Genomic DNA, 15,537 nt, shown 5'->3' on the forward strand with positions numbered 1-15,537 from the left:
GAGGAGGGGGAAACCCCTTCATTTACGTAGTAATTTCTGTTCGTTTTAAGTTTTAATGTTGCTCCTTACTTTCAGTTGGAAAAACTTGTGTTTTTTTATTTAATATCCGCAATAAAACGAATTTTACACATGATAAGTTGAACATTCCAGACATCTTTTAAGGCCGTGATTAACTGAACTGATGGAACTCGAAAATTTCATGTTAAATTGAAAATTTATATTTAAAAAGTACTCAAGTATTCATTGGCGGAAGATACCGCTTTTAATATCAGGCTCTAGCCTCTTGAAGATGCTACAAACTGTTTGCTAGGATTTTGCTCTATTTCCTCTAATTGCTTAGAAATCTTAGAAAATGTTTAGCTCTTTTTGACAAGTGTACTCTATGAAGGATATTGCTTTTAGAACAAAATCGGTACTATCATGAGTAGAAGACAATAATCTGTAAGATGATTGCAACCATTTTTCCATGTATTTTCCTGTTTTCGATCAGTCCCCTAGAATATTTTCAGCTACCTGAAATTTTTACAAGTTTTTTGCCAGAAAGAATCGTTTCAGATCGCCCTAGCGACCAAATTGACAAGCTGGTATAATTAACCTGCTATTTGCGCCAATGAATAAGTGCTATTTGAAGGGTTTTTGACAATCGACGGTCTCTAGAGAATTGAGAGACAGAAGGCTACCCGAACTTCAATTTTGAACTTCGATGTTTTCAAGTTCACTTGGTCACGGCCTTAATGACAGCAAATAATAATTTGACTAATTTGTTCTTTTGATAACAAAGTGTCAACAAATACAGCGTATGCCTTACTCTTTGATTAGCCCAAAATAAATACGATTAGACAGAACAAGTGACACTTTAATTGCCGTACAATACACTATTAAACGCGTGTCTAGCTTAGTTATCCAAGAAGTGTAAGATAAGCCCTTCATAATTAACTATTAAGACTTAGTTAATATTGTTTGTAGGTCCATATCATAGGTACACGGTTTTCTAAGTATATGCACGGTACTATGCCCGACATTACGAAGCTGGGACGTAAACAATCAAGCACAGGGTAGGCGTTTTCTCATCTTAGTTTCCCCTCCAAAAGAAGTAAAGAGTTTCAACGGTTTTCACACTCTGTATTTATTTTCCTTTTGGCAAGCCTTTTCTGCATTTTTGCAAGATGTGCACCTCCCTATCTTTTATTTGATAATAAGTTTTAGAAGTAATTTTAGAAGTCAACACGCTACCATACCATTTAGTCAATTGCATTACTTTGAACAAATGGATCATTCTGAAGCCAAGTTGATCAACCTCATAAAACAAACAAAAGATATGTGGTAGAAGTGGTATATTAGTGTGAGAGACCTGGTTAAAAACAAAATAAAGTAAAGCAGTTTGGCCTTTTACAATGTTGGCCATTCCAATTGATTTATAAAACTAAGTTCATTCACAATTGATTCTCTGAATTTTTAATAAATTCATCGTGCCATTCTTAATCTCTACTAAAATAAAAAAATAAAACTTTTTTGTTTAAGTAAAAAGATTTTAAGAACAAACCAGATATTCTGAAAAGAATTAAAGAGTTAACATTAGTTTCCCAAACCATTGAAGATACAACAATTAAAATTTGTTTGAGTATAAACACACAGCATATGGAAGATCGGAAATTGGTTTCAGCTTTATCAATAGCAGCTGACAAATCTTTAGTTGTAATCTAGTTGAAAGTAGATTTCAGAAGGTAAATATCTGGTTGAGGGGCTTCTTGCTATCTTGCAAAGTAACTGAGTTGAGGAAATGAAATATTGAGGAATGGGTCCATTCCTCAGGAAGACCTAAAACATACCCTGGGAAGATGTTATTGACTTTTTGATCACCGCATTTTAATCAATTCATCGCGGCATTCTTTATACGCCATACCTCAAAACAATATCTTTGTATTCTGTTTCTATAAATAAGTTGTCTTTTTCTTCACTAGAGATTCATATAAAAAAAAACATAATTTTCACAGTATTCGATACAAGGTACCGGGAATAATGGATATAAAAATTAATAATGGCCCCAGAATTAGCCATTGTAGCATTATGCATAATACAACATAGTATTAATACTATGTAGTCTGGCATCTAAGAGAAGCTTCTAAGTATGCTCCTCGGCTTTTCTAACTACGCAAGCAGGCTATTTTTTTATATTTCAATTTGTCTGTAATTGTTACCGGTGTTTTTCCATATTTTACTTTCGTTTAATCAGTTCTTTGCCGCTGAAAATGAAGTTAACTTTCTTTTTTTTTTATCGAAAAAAACTTCTGGTTCAGAAATCGTATTCATTGGAACCTCAGTAATTTCACCATTTTTATTAAAAGTTTTTGATCACTATTTTGTTTCTTTTCATTTTAGTATTTCTTTTTTATTCGTTATTACCTGTAATCCAATCTTTTCGACTATTTGGTGACTCAAGCTGGAATGTAATTTTTTCTTCTTTTCCTCTAGATGTTGACCTCACAGTCAAATGTAAACAGCAATTGTCAACCCAAGCCATCGCTTCATCTTTGGACTGAATTGCCCGTTGTATAGACGTCAAAGCTTGCTGAACTCCCGACAAACTCAACCCCTGTAAGAGAGGGCTCTTATAAGGGAACGGGACGAAAATAAATAAATAACGAAGATAATGAGTCAAATTGCGGCCAGTGAAGAAAGAGAGTAAGTACAAACATTCCGGAATGTCAACATTCGCCGGTGAATGTCTGAAATAACTTTTTTCTCCTTGGATTTGATCAGCGTTACCAGTCAACTTTTTCAATTTATTGCAAAGGTTTGATGATGACAGGTTAGGTTAGAATAGATTAGGTTTGGTTTGGTTAGGGAGGCCTAGATTAGGCTTTTAACCTATTTCCAATATTTAGAACCAAATCTAACGCAACGTAACCTAATCTACTCTGAACTAATCTAAACTAACATAATCTAACCTAACTTTAACTTTTATTATCATAACTTGCATCTGACTGAAAAGGATCACTCGGAAAGCTAATTGAATCCGAGCAGAGAAAAAGAAATTTCGAACATCCACCGGTGAATGTTGACATTAACAATATTTCGGACATTCAAGGTAACATAAATATATATATATATATGCGTGTGTGTGTGTATATATGCAACGCGGTATATAGCACAGTACAAAAAAGAATAATAAAAGCAAAATGAACACAAAGTCACAAAAAAGCACGTATTTTTTCGAGTCGACGTCGAGATGTCGAGGCATAAATGTCGAGTCGACATTTTTTGGTATCGGGAAACCTTCTGCTTGCCTTATAAAAGCACATGAATCCAAATTTATGCGTATTTTTTTTTTTATTGTGGCACGAGATAGGAAAGAAATCAAAAAAATACTGAACCAAAGATATTGAATCCACACAACCGAAAAAAATCCTTCTTTTTCAAAAATCGAATAAAACCCAGAAAGATGTAAGAGAGAATGGCCACAAAAGACAGGAAACAACTTGCATAACTAGAGTTACATTAGGTATATTAATTAGTCAATAGCCTTAACTAATAAGAAAATAACTTACATAACTTGCAACAACTTACACAACTTGCAACAACTTACACAACTCACTATCAGACTGAAGAAAGTCGTGTGACCGACTGAGCCTGCCTTTTAGCCTTATTCTAGATATTTTGGAGTGCTGCCAGCAACATTTTCGGAGCACCAGCATACAGTTATCGGGTTGATGGGTTTGACGGGTTGACTTGTTGATGGGTTTGACGGAAGACAAGTAAAGTGGGATGATCAAGCTGAGCGGCAGAAGGTTTTTGCTGAGAAAGGTGATCCCCACCTATCTTGCGCAGGAGGTTCTCACCTGATCGAGGTGGGCTTTCTGAGAGAAATTTTGGAGAAGTGGATTCCGAGGACACGAAGTTCGTCGACTTTCTTTATAGCTTCATTCATGATGGAGTTCTAGTGTATAATAGGCAGATTCTATAGAAAAATTATTAGCTCTTTTGTTTACGATGCATTGAAACTAACCATCCAGGTATCAGACCAGTTTTCAATTTCGAAAAGATCCGTATATAGGGGCAGGGAGGCTTGGATTGGGTCTTCGTTTTTGGGATGACTATATGTGTCCTGGTGTCATCGGCAAGGTGATGCCAATAGCTCGCAAGGTTATCTCCTATGCCATTTATGTAGAGAATAAAAAACATAGATGTCAATATACTACCCTGGGGTACGCCTGCTTTTGCTGAATTCATCCTTTTCATCCTTTTCTCTCGCTTTCGGAACCGACTCCCCAAGTTCTCTCTCATACCTTAATCATCCCTCCCAAAACAGTTTTCAAACGAAAATAGCGACGAAGACCACACTGCCTTTCCATAACAAACAAATACAAAGTAGAAACAATAGGGAAGATCTTTTCAAGACAGTGGAAATCAGTTCTGTGAACATTTCGGCCCTATGTCCAAGGGCCGTCTTCAGCACAATACGAGATCGAGAGAGAAAATATGTATATATAAATAAACTTATATTAAATTGTTAGAATTAAAACTAATAATGTTTTTTAAAAACTCTTTTAAAAACAGCCCTAGCATCCTTACTTCAACGGAGTTCAACCAGGCCTTATATTTTCTCTCTCATTCTCGTATTGTGCTGAAGACGGCCCTTGGACATAGGGCCGAAATATTCAAAGAATATTTCTTTGAAAAGATTTTCCCTATTATTTCTACTTTGTATTTGTTAGTTTCCAAACATTCACAATTTTTTACAGGGTTTCTTATTTCAAGACGATTCAAATATATTTACATTTTTTTAAATAAGTCATGATTCCTAATAAAGCAGGGATTTCATAAGTGCTATTTTAGTTGCTACTTACTTCATAATTTCCGTGTAATGATTGCACCAGATTTGAGATTCTGCTAAGAGTTTCATAATCCTGCATTAACGTGTTCATTTCATGGCACAGTTGATCAACAGTCGAAATAACTTCAGAGGATTTTAAGCCATTGGTGCCACTGGCGGCAAGAAGTCGACTTAAAGTTGGAGAAGCACTCATATCTTCAACCTAAAAGAAAAAAACAAAATTTACCAAAAGAGTACTAACAAAACTAAGCATACAAAAAAAAAATAAAGCTAATGGAAAAGCACTGGGTTAGAACAGTAATCGACAAGTCTGCTTCCCTTTGTGAACTAAACTGCTATAAACCAACCTTACTTAATTACATTAGGTGATCTATTTTTAATAGATTTTTGAGGGGCTTTGGCTTTACTACACTTAATAAATATATTTGAAATAATCATTGCCTTTGCTAGTTTTGCCGTATGTTTTTATAAAATTCATCTGTTTTGCAAAAAAAATTGCCGTTAATTTTTTTCGAAGCTTTTAATTGAAGCATGTTTTTCATGAACCTTTGTTTTATGAAAAAAATAGATGGCACAATCCATTAAATTTTTCAGAAGCAGAAAACACGCAAAAACTGACCAAAAATTATACAATTATTCAACGAATCCTTAGATGACGCTTTAATTAAAATAAAAACCCCTTGGCAAATCAGTCTCATAGAGCTTCTCTGGATATAAAAAAAGTAAGAATTGTTTTAATTTAGCAGTTAAATCAGAATTAACAGGGGGAGTTAGAATTAACGACAACCTTTATGACTATTTTTGGAACAAAAATATCAGAAAATGCAGAAATGACTATTTCTGGAAATCAAACAGTTGGTGGTAACAAACTGTAGTAAGGAGCGGCCCGGCTCAATAGTAACCGAAACTCTAAAAAACGGAGTTTTGATACCAATAGTTACATCAAAAGACTCGCATTTTAATGCTGATTTTAAATATATAAGTTTCATCTAGTTTAGTCTTACCCATCAAAAGTGACAAACCCTCTAAAATATCCAGAATATTAACAAAATCAAACCATCAGATTCGGTGTATCAGAGAACCCTATTATAGAAGTTTCAAGCTTCTATCAACAAAAAAGTGGAATTTCGTATTTTTTGCCAGAAGACAGGTCACGGATGCGTGTTTATTTATTATTTTTTTCTTTTTTTCCCAGGGGTGATCGTATCGACCCAGTTGTCCTAGAATGTCGCGAGAGGGCTCATTCTGACAGAAATTGAAAGTTCTAGTGCTCTTTTTAAGTGACCAAAAAATTGGACGGCACCTAGGCCCCCTCCCGCGCACATTTTTCCCCTATGTCACCGGATCTAAATTTTTAGATAATCATTCTGTTTAGCTTAGTCGAAAACCTAATAAATGTGTCTTTGAGGATGACTTAAAACCCCCCAGTCCCCAAGGGAGGGTTGCAAATTACAAACTTTGACCATTGTTTACATATAGTAATTGTTAATTATGAAATGTACAGACGTTTTCAGGGGGACTTTTTCGCGTTGGGATGGGTCGCGGGGAGGAGGTTACATGGGAGGATCATTCTATGAAGTAATTTATCATGAGGGAAGAGAATTTCCGTGAAGGGGGCTCAGGAATTTCTAGCATTATTTAAAACGAACAGAAATTATTACGTATATGAGGGGGTTCGCCCCCTTCTTAATACCTCGCTCTTTACGCTAACGTTTTTTTTTAGTACTTTTTTAGTACCTTTGTGATTCACGAGTAATTCTTAAAGAATTGGAACAAAATTCGAACGTTAGCGTAAAGAGCGAGGTATTGATGAGGGGGCAAACCCCCTCATATACCTGTTCGTTTTAAGTTTTAATGTTGCTCCTTACTTTCAGTTGAAAAACTTGCTTTTTTCATTTAATTCATTTAAGCAGAGAACTAGGATCCATGCAAAATGAAGGGCTTAGGCTGTAGGTTATAATTTGAAAGTTTATTTTGAGAAAATACTGAGCAGGCATACACACAAGCAAAAATTTTGGCCAATTACTATTTTATGTCTTCTTTTGCTTCTTGGTAATTCTTGGCAAATTCTTGATTTTATTTGTGGCATTATGTAAAATTTTTACAGGCGTGACCAGACAGCTTAGCCTCCACACGTTTTGCGATTAGTCAAATTCTTTTGACTAAAAAACTTTGACAAAAAATTCTTTTTTGGGTTATGAAATAAATATATTTCACAGTAATAACAAAATCCAGGTTGATCAAAACCTGAATGCAGTCAAGTTAAACAAAAATGCGGAATTTGTAAAAGTTAAATTTCAATAATATAATAATTAGTATGTATAAAAATTTCTATTTTACTGAAAGTTATTAAACTGTTGCTTTCATTTTTTTAATTTTTCGTTTTGTCTTTTCTACCTTTTATACTTCAAACTTTTTATACTTTTTCAAAAATTCCCCAAGTCAACCTTTGTCGCGTTCAAAATCTTTAAAAGTGGAATTTTTATATTAGAATAATCTTTTCCATATAATAAACAAATGAAAAAGAACCCTCCTTATGTGGAAACCTGGTCACTAGTTACAAAGAAAAAACAAACAAACAGGGAATGCATATTACAATTGTTTTGTTTTCTTATAAGATTTGTATTGGGCCGATAACGCCTCTTGAACTACCGCTTTCGATTTACCATGTAATTTGTGTTTTATGGCTTATTCTTTTACATATGACTGTCAGGCTAAGCAGCTTTATTCACAAAAGTAAAGAGGCACTTGCAAAAAAAAAGCAAATTAATACTTGACTTGGATAGAAAAAAAAAATTGCATGCTGACCTATGGTCTGCGTTGCGCAGGTACTGATCTCCTGATTCGATGCCTTCGGCCGAGAGTACAATGTGTGGTCTGGGACAAATCCTCCGATGGACACTCGGGCACTGAATATTTATTAATATTGATAACAAAAAAAGCATAACAAAAAAAAACGAAAAAAAAACATAAAAAAAAACATAACAAAAAAACAAAAACATAACAAACAGAAATAATAATACAGAAAAATGTAACACTGCCTCATAAAAAAATCAAAATACATATCCCTACATTGTTTGAGAGATAACCCAAAACGAACTATTAAATGCAAATAAAGGACATCATAAATAGTAGCATCTGTGGCAGTGGTTTCTTAGCAGCCCACGAAAGGTCGGCCTTTCAACCGCATCGCACACACTCTCTGGAACCATACTCCACACAGTGCGAAGAACATTAAGCATGATAACCAGAACGCGTAGATATCACCCGTGCTCTCCTAAATTGACTGTCATGAAGTTCCGATATATACTAAGAAAATTTTCAGTTGATATAACCAAACTAAAATGCAAGTTCTAAGCATGTTAATTCATTATCTTGCTTTTTCATTACTTAATCAATTTTACGCGTGGAGCTGTTAAGGGTAATTGTCCGGGGTAAATTTTCACTAGGGTTAAATTGTCTATAGGATATATCCGTGGGGAGGAGGATTTCTCCGTGAAGGTGGAGTCAGATTTCCTGGCATTATTTTAAAAATGATCAGAAATTCGAAAAAAAAAATTCAACTGAAAGTAAGGAGCAACAGTAGAACTTAAAACGATAAGACGTAGAACTTAAAAGACGTCAGCAGTTGGCAACGTTGGGCTGAACTCCTGGTGTAATTTAAATACTGCATGCTATGTGCATTACAAGTTTTCTTGTAAATGAAAACTTTTTCTGTAAATGAAACAAAATAATGTAAATGAAAACTTTTTCTGTAAATGAAACAAAATTCTTGTAAATGAAACAAATTACAAGAAAACAAGTTTTCTTGTAATTTGTTCAAAATGAAGCAAAGACTTACTATTCTAACCACTGTAAAGCCTACTACAATTGAGATTTTTCGTAATTCTTTTGATTAATTAATTTAAAATGTGTTATTGTAATATTTAATAGAATATCGAAACAACTAATATAGCTACAATTTTCCAAGTTATTGTTTAAATAGTTTCCTTTAGTTTACAAATAACTTAAATCGCATTATTATTTTGTGTTGTTACTAGAAAAAGGCATGGTAAATACCTCTATATCTGAAACAGGATAAGCCCATTTGAGTTGAAGCCTTTCACTATTTCGGTATTCGTCTCCTTCCTTACTGCTTACGGCAACACATAATAGGAGATCATTTAATAGAAGAAGACGACGATCTTTGGTCTTGCTGATTGCACCCAAGGGCCCAAATTCCTAGAAGAAAATATACATGACTTTTTTAACAGATATTATTTACGGTCAACTACAGACAAAAGAATTAGGTTCTCACGAAAGCTATATTAAAATTGAAAAAGAATATAACCTTTCCTGTATAAAAGGGGATCTATCACCCTTTCAAGTCCCCCCACTCTTTAGGCTAAAGTTTGACTAGTGTTTAATGAAAACATTTTAAAAGATAACTCAGAGATAATTGTGAGTGTTTTATTTGTTGATTGCCAAAAAAAAAAAAAAAAAAAAAAAAAAAAAAAAAAAAAAAAAAAAAAAAAAAAATGCGAACAAACAAGCCTTTTATGCTCAATGTATTTTCATTAAAAACAAGAGCTAAGAGCTCATATGGCACTTGTGACGAGGCGAGAAGAGCTAAGAGCCAAGAGATCATATGGTATGAGCTCTAACAAAATTCTATGAATCAATAGATTGATTTAAAAGGGAAAATAAGAGGTTTAATGCCGGTCAGGATTTAAAATAAGAGCTCTGAGTCACGATGCCCTTATCAAAATTCATTAAGATCCGATCACCCACTCGTAAGTTATAAATACCTAATTTTTTCTAATTTTTCCTCTCCCTTTAGCCCCCCAGATGGTCGAATCTGGGAAAACGACTTTATCAAGTCAAATTGTGCAGCTCCCTGACACGCCTACCAATTTTCATCGTCCTAGCACGCCCAGAAGCACCAAACTCGCCAAATCACTGAACCCCTCCCCCCAACTCCCCCAAAGAGAGTGAATCCAGTACGATTCTGTCAATCACGTATCAAGGACATTTGTTAATTCTATCCACCAAGCTTCATCCCGATTCCTACACTCCAAGTGTTTTCCCAAGATTTCCCCCTCCAACTCCCCTCAATGCCAAACGATCTGGTCGGGATTTGAAATAAGAGCTCTGAGACATGAATTCTTTCTAAAAATCAAATTTCATTAAGATCCGATCATCTATTCGTAAGATAAAAATACCCCAATTTTCACGTTTTCCAAGAATTCCGGTTTCCCCCTCCAACTCCCCCCAACGTCACAGGATCTGGTCGGAATTTAAAATAAGAACTTTAAAGCACAAGATCCATCTAAATATCAAATTTCATTAAGGTCTGGTCACCCTTTCGTAAGTTACAAATACCTCAATTTTCAAAATTATCCCCCCTCCAATTCCACCAAAGAGAGCAGATCCGGTCCGGTTATGTCAGTCACGTATCTTAGACAGGTTTTTATTCTTCCCATCCAGTTTCATCCTGATCTCACCGCTTTAAGTATTTTCTAAGATTTCCGCCCCCCCCCCCCCAACTCTCCCCCCCCCAATTACGCTTGATCCGATTGAGATTTAAAATAAGAGATCTGAGTTACGAGGTCCTTCTAAATATGAAGTTTCATGAAGATCCGATCACTCCTTCGTAAGTTAAAAATACGTCATTTTTTCTTATTTTTCAGAATTGACCCCCCCCCCCCAATAGATCGGATCGGTTCCAATTATGTAAATCACGTATGTAAGACTTCTGCTTATTTTTCCCACCAAGTTTCATCCCGATCCCTCCAATCTAAGCGTTTTCCATGATTATAGGTTCCCCCACTCCAAACTTCCCCCAACTTCACCAGATCCAGTCAGGATTTAAAATAAAAGCTTTGAGACGCGATATCCTTCTAAATATCAAATTTCATTGAGATCCGATAACCCGTTCGTAAGTTAAAAATACCTCATTTTTTCAAATTTTTCAGAATTAACCCCTCCCCCAACTACCCCAAAGAGAGTGGATCCGTTCCGGTTATGTCAATCATGTATCTAGGACTCGTGATTATTTTTTCCACCAAGTTTCATCCTGATCCCTCCTCTCTAAGTGTTTTTCAAGTTTTAGGTTTCCCCCTCCCAACTTCCCCCCAATGTCACCAGATCTAGTCAGGTTTAAAGTAAGAGCTCTGAGCCACGATATCTTTCTAAATATCAAATTCTATTGAGATCCGATCACCTGTTCGTAAGTTAAAAATACCTCATTTTTTCCAATTTTTCAGAAATAACCCCCCCAACTATCCCAAAGAGAGCGGATCGGTTCCGTTTATGTCAATCATGTATCTAGCACTTGTGTTTATTTTTCCCACCAAGTTTCATCCCGATCCCTCCACTCTAAGTGTTTTCCAAGTTTTAGGTTTCCCCCTCCCAACCCCCCCCCCCCAATGTCACCAGATCCGGTCGGGATTTAAAATAAGAGCTCTAAGACACGATATCCTTCTAAACATCAAATTTCATTGAGATCCGATCACCCGTTCGTAAGTTAAAAATACCTCATTTTTTCTAATTTTTCAGAATGTAACCAATATAATTTAGTTAATACCAAGTGCCATAAAAAGGTGATAACAAGAAAATTCTTGTTAGTTTTAACCTTGTGGTCAAACAGTTCGTGGTCACGAACTGTAAGGAGCGACCCGGCTCAATAGTAAATAAAACTCCAAAAATCGGAATTTTGATACCAATAGCTACATCAAAAGAATCTTATTTTAACTGCTGATTTCAAATATAAAAGTTTCATCAAGTTCAGACTTACCCATCAAAAGTTACGAGGCTGAGAAAATTTGCCTTATTTTAGAAAACAGGGGGAAACATCCCCTAAAAGTCATAGAATCCTAATGAAAATCACACCATCAGATTTTTTTTTCCAGGGGTGATCGTATCGACCCAGTGGTCCTAGAATGTTGTAAGAGAGAAAATGAAAAGGGAACAGCCCCTTTCATACACGGGATAATTTTTTTTCGTTTTAAGTTTTAACGTCATTCCTTACTTTCAGTTAAAAAAATTTGTTTTTTTTTAACTTAATCTCTGAACCTTTTTGAATTAATGCAGGCTTTTTTGGCTAAAAGTCTTTCTCGAAGTTTTGATCGGACAAATTTGAGAATAAAGAATTGGGGAGGGGGCCTAGTTGCCCCGCCCCCCAGTGTTTTTGCAAACAAAATTTGAAACGCATCGGAAGTTTGTTTATATTAATTTCTTCTACATTTTACGAGTCAGATAAACATTTTTTTTGGGTGGGGGGAGTTGAGTCCCCTAACCAACGTCCCTGGATACGGCCTTGCGTACAACCGTTAGTTTTAATGAAAAGCGTACATAATAGTAGCTCATTTTTATAGTACTTAGAGTTGAAAGTGCCATTGCACGCCAGTGTGACCTCTGAAACTGGAAGGCTAAGAAAACAGCCTTTCGATAGTTCTAAACCGATTGGCTAACTTAAAGATCATTATTTTGCTGCACAAAATGGCAGAAATACCATACTTTTCTGGGAATTGATCTCTTTGTTATATAAATCATCAATAAAGCTTTCAATTTTCGTTCAAATCTTTTCTTTCTGCTTTCTCTCAGTAGTAAACGGGCAATTTTCTTATACCTTTTCCTCTGGAACAAAAACGTAAACAAATAAAAACGCGTCCGCGTCTTTCTTTTACAGCAAATATACAAAACACCCAATTTTTTTTAATAGAAGCTCAAAATATCTGTTGTAGGGAGTGGAAGATCATGGTGAATGCTCCATCAAGATTCGCTCTCTTTTAACAGGGCATTTCCTCCTTTTTCTGAAAGTACGAAAAAATTTCTTTTGTTTACAACTTATGATACGGAATTTCAAAATTAGTGAATGCTGTATATTTGGAATAAACATATAGAGCATATTCATGCTGTATGTACTTTGTAATCAAAATTCAGGTTTATTTTAGGTCTAGTTTGTGTTGACAGGTTGCTCTTTACTTGCAATTCCTCACCAACTGTCTTGATAGCATACTAAAACGCAGGTTTTGAAACCGTGAAATGGGGCTATTAAGTACTAAAAGGAAAACTAGTTTTATAGCTAGCCCATTAAATTTTCATTGTAATCAATGAAAGATTAAGTCCTAAAAGGAGGAAATTTCAAGGTTTTATACTGTCATAAATCTATATACTTCGTCTGTTTTACCCACGCCCCTGTCATTTAACCTCTCGAGAAAAGATTTAAGAAGTTAGAAGAGCTATAACACACAATTAAACCTCGGTTCTTAAACGTCTTATTATTCAGAAAATAAGTTATCAAACAGTAAATTCTAGAGTCAAAGGCCTCTCTTTTCCCAAAAAATTTCGGCCAGTGACGCGTGGCTATGATGTCCCCAAAATAAACATTCTCGAACGGACAGCCACGGCAATGCACGGCACCGTATCATAAAGTTCGTATGTTGCACAGTCCATTCCTTTTTTCATTGCATTGGACATCTATTTTCTTAGAAAATATGATTCGTTTCTCGAACAATTCTGTTTTGGAAGAAACTATCAAATCGAATTTTGTTCAAGAGCCGAGGGTTCCGAACAGGAAATTCTAGTGTCAAAGGCCTCTGTTTTCCAAAAAACTTTCTGTCAGTAACACGTGACTGTCAGACCCCAAAATAAACATGATCGAACCAAAAGCAACGGCGGTCCACGGCACCGTATCGTAAAGTTCGTTTGTTGCACAGGTCATTTCTTTCCCTTTTTTATTGTACTTAACAGCTATTTTCTTAAAATTATCATTCGTTTACGAACAATTCTGTTTTGAAACGGACTATCAAAACAAATCAGTTAAAGCTCTATGTGGCAAATTATAACAAAAGGAGGGCAGTAAAAGCTGCATTTTTAATTGTATTTTAGTGAGTTTGTTGAACAACCCCAGGCCCATAAGCCCAGTGTCAGTTTTTCCATAAATGGAACCAAAACTTTCGAATAAATTCTAAAAACGATATGAAATTTTAAGTTTGAGTTTGACAAGATTGTAAAGATCGAGCCCCGTCAATAGAAGCTCATTAACTTCTGCTTATTTTTGTACCCTGAGACCATTATAACTGTACAAATTAGACTTACTAGTCTAATATTCAACTAATTTTTAGCAGTTTTTTCGTCTTCAAAAATATAGAAAAACAAAATAATATGTTCCTTTATTTGAAAGGAAGAAAATTTCTTTCAAAAAATTTAGCAAAAATGCCTGAATAGAATTTTTACTCTAAGCAATTTTCTAATCTTCAGTAGTTTTTTCGTCTTCAAAAATATGGAAAAACAAAATAATATGTTCCTTTATTTGAAAGGAAAAAATTTCTTTCAAAAAATCTATAAAATATGTCTGAATACAATTTTACTCTAAACAATCTAATTAGTTTTCAGTGGACTTCTAATGACCCTCTGGCCTTTAAAGGGGTTTGAAGGGTACAAAAACCGCATCGATGGTCAGGTTTAACCTTTTCAAGAATTGATTCAGTCTAAGGTTCGTCCACGACTGGGTCAATAAGACGTTTAAGACGTAAATAAGACGTTAATTAAAATTTCAGTTCTGTCAAGGATTTGCTAAACATAGGAGTAATTTCAGTTTTATTTTTGATTAACTCAACAACATATATATATATATATATATATATATATATATATATATATATATATATATATATATATATATATATATATATATATATATATATATATATATATATATATATATATATATATATATATATATATATATATATATATATATATATATATATATATATATATATATATATATATATATATATATATATATATATATATATATATATATATATATATACATATATATATATATATATATATATATATATATATACACACATATATATATATATATATATATATATATATATATATATATATATATATATATATATATATATATATATATATATATATATATATATATATATATATATATATATATATATATAGCAAAGGATATTTGCGGCATCTTCATCTTGGTATTGATTTTCAGGTTTTGGATTTGAGGCTAGTGCCTTCAGTTAAAGGTGCTTAGTAAAGCGCGATACGGCTTCCATGTATTGCTTATTTTCTTTTTACCCGACCACTGCGTATAGAAGGGTTGATTGTAGAAACTTAGAGGGGGGGGGGGAAGGTTTATTCGATTAGACATTGAAAGTTAAAAAGGGGACTGCGATCAGAATAAAGTAAAAGGCAATTTTCACAAAAAAAACTGCTATTTTTTGTGTGTTTTCCCTATTATTATCTACATGATGCGGTGACATCATGCTGAAATCCTAATAAAGAGCGACAGATTTAAAATAGTTAAAAATGAAAATGGACAATTGTTTAAGAACTAAACTTACCACAAGAGTTACATCATCTTGTCTTAACAGGTACCGGTTGCCATCCGACAAAGGACGGATAGAGAACTTTCCAGAAAGTCTCTTTAAAGATTCTCTAAAGGCTTGAATTTGCTCAGCTTCACGTTTTCTTTCATTTAAAAGCTCTGCCAAACTCTCAAGCTGTGTTAATGCCATCTGCAGTGACATTCGATCGTGGTGCCCTGGTGGTGTGTGCTTTATCAGATCCTGTTGTAAAAGACAATTTTTAGAACTGATAATAAGCAATAAAAAGATATAGAAGTCGACCGAACGATATTCTACTGCCCTCTTGCTTCTTATAGCCGAACAAGGTTG

The 15,537-nt window shown here is 34.3% G+C and overlaps 1 protein-coding gene across 8 annotated transcripts in view; it reads right to left on the reverse strand.

The window, feature by feature from the left end:
- Positions 1-15,537, reverse strand: part of LOC136026871 (rho guanine nucleotide exchange factor 10-like) — a 254,534-nt gene that overhangs the window by 19,475 nt on the left and 219,522 nt on the right. For all 8 annotated transcript variants that reach the window (XM_065703651.1, XM_065703652.1, XM_065703653.1 and 5 more), the window contains 4 exons: positions 15,205-15,429; positions 8,894-9,055; positions 4,848-5,036; positions 2,404-2,593 (listed from right to left, as the gene is read on the reverse strand). In XM_065703651.1, coding sequence (XP_065559723.1) covers positions 2,404-2,593; positions 4,848-5,036; positions 8,894-9,055; positions 15,205-15,429 — 766 coding nt within the window. The remainder of the gene's footprint in view (positions 1-2,403; positions 2,594-4,847; positions 5,037-8,893; positions 9,056-15,204; positions 15,430-15,537) is intronic.

Source organism: Artemia franciscana, chromosome 5, assembly GCF_032884065.1.
Source record: "Artemia franciscana chromosome 5, ASM3288406v1, whole genome shotgun sequence".
Taxonomy (NCBI): domain Eukaryota; kingdom Metazoa; phylum Arthropoda; class Branchiopoda; order Anostraca; family Artemiidae; genus Artemia; species Artemia franciscana.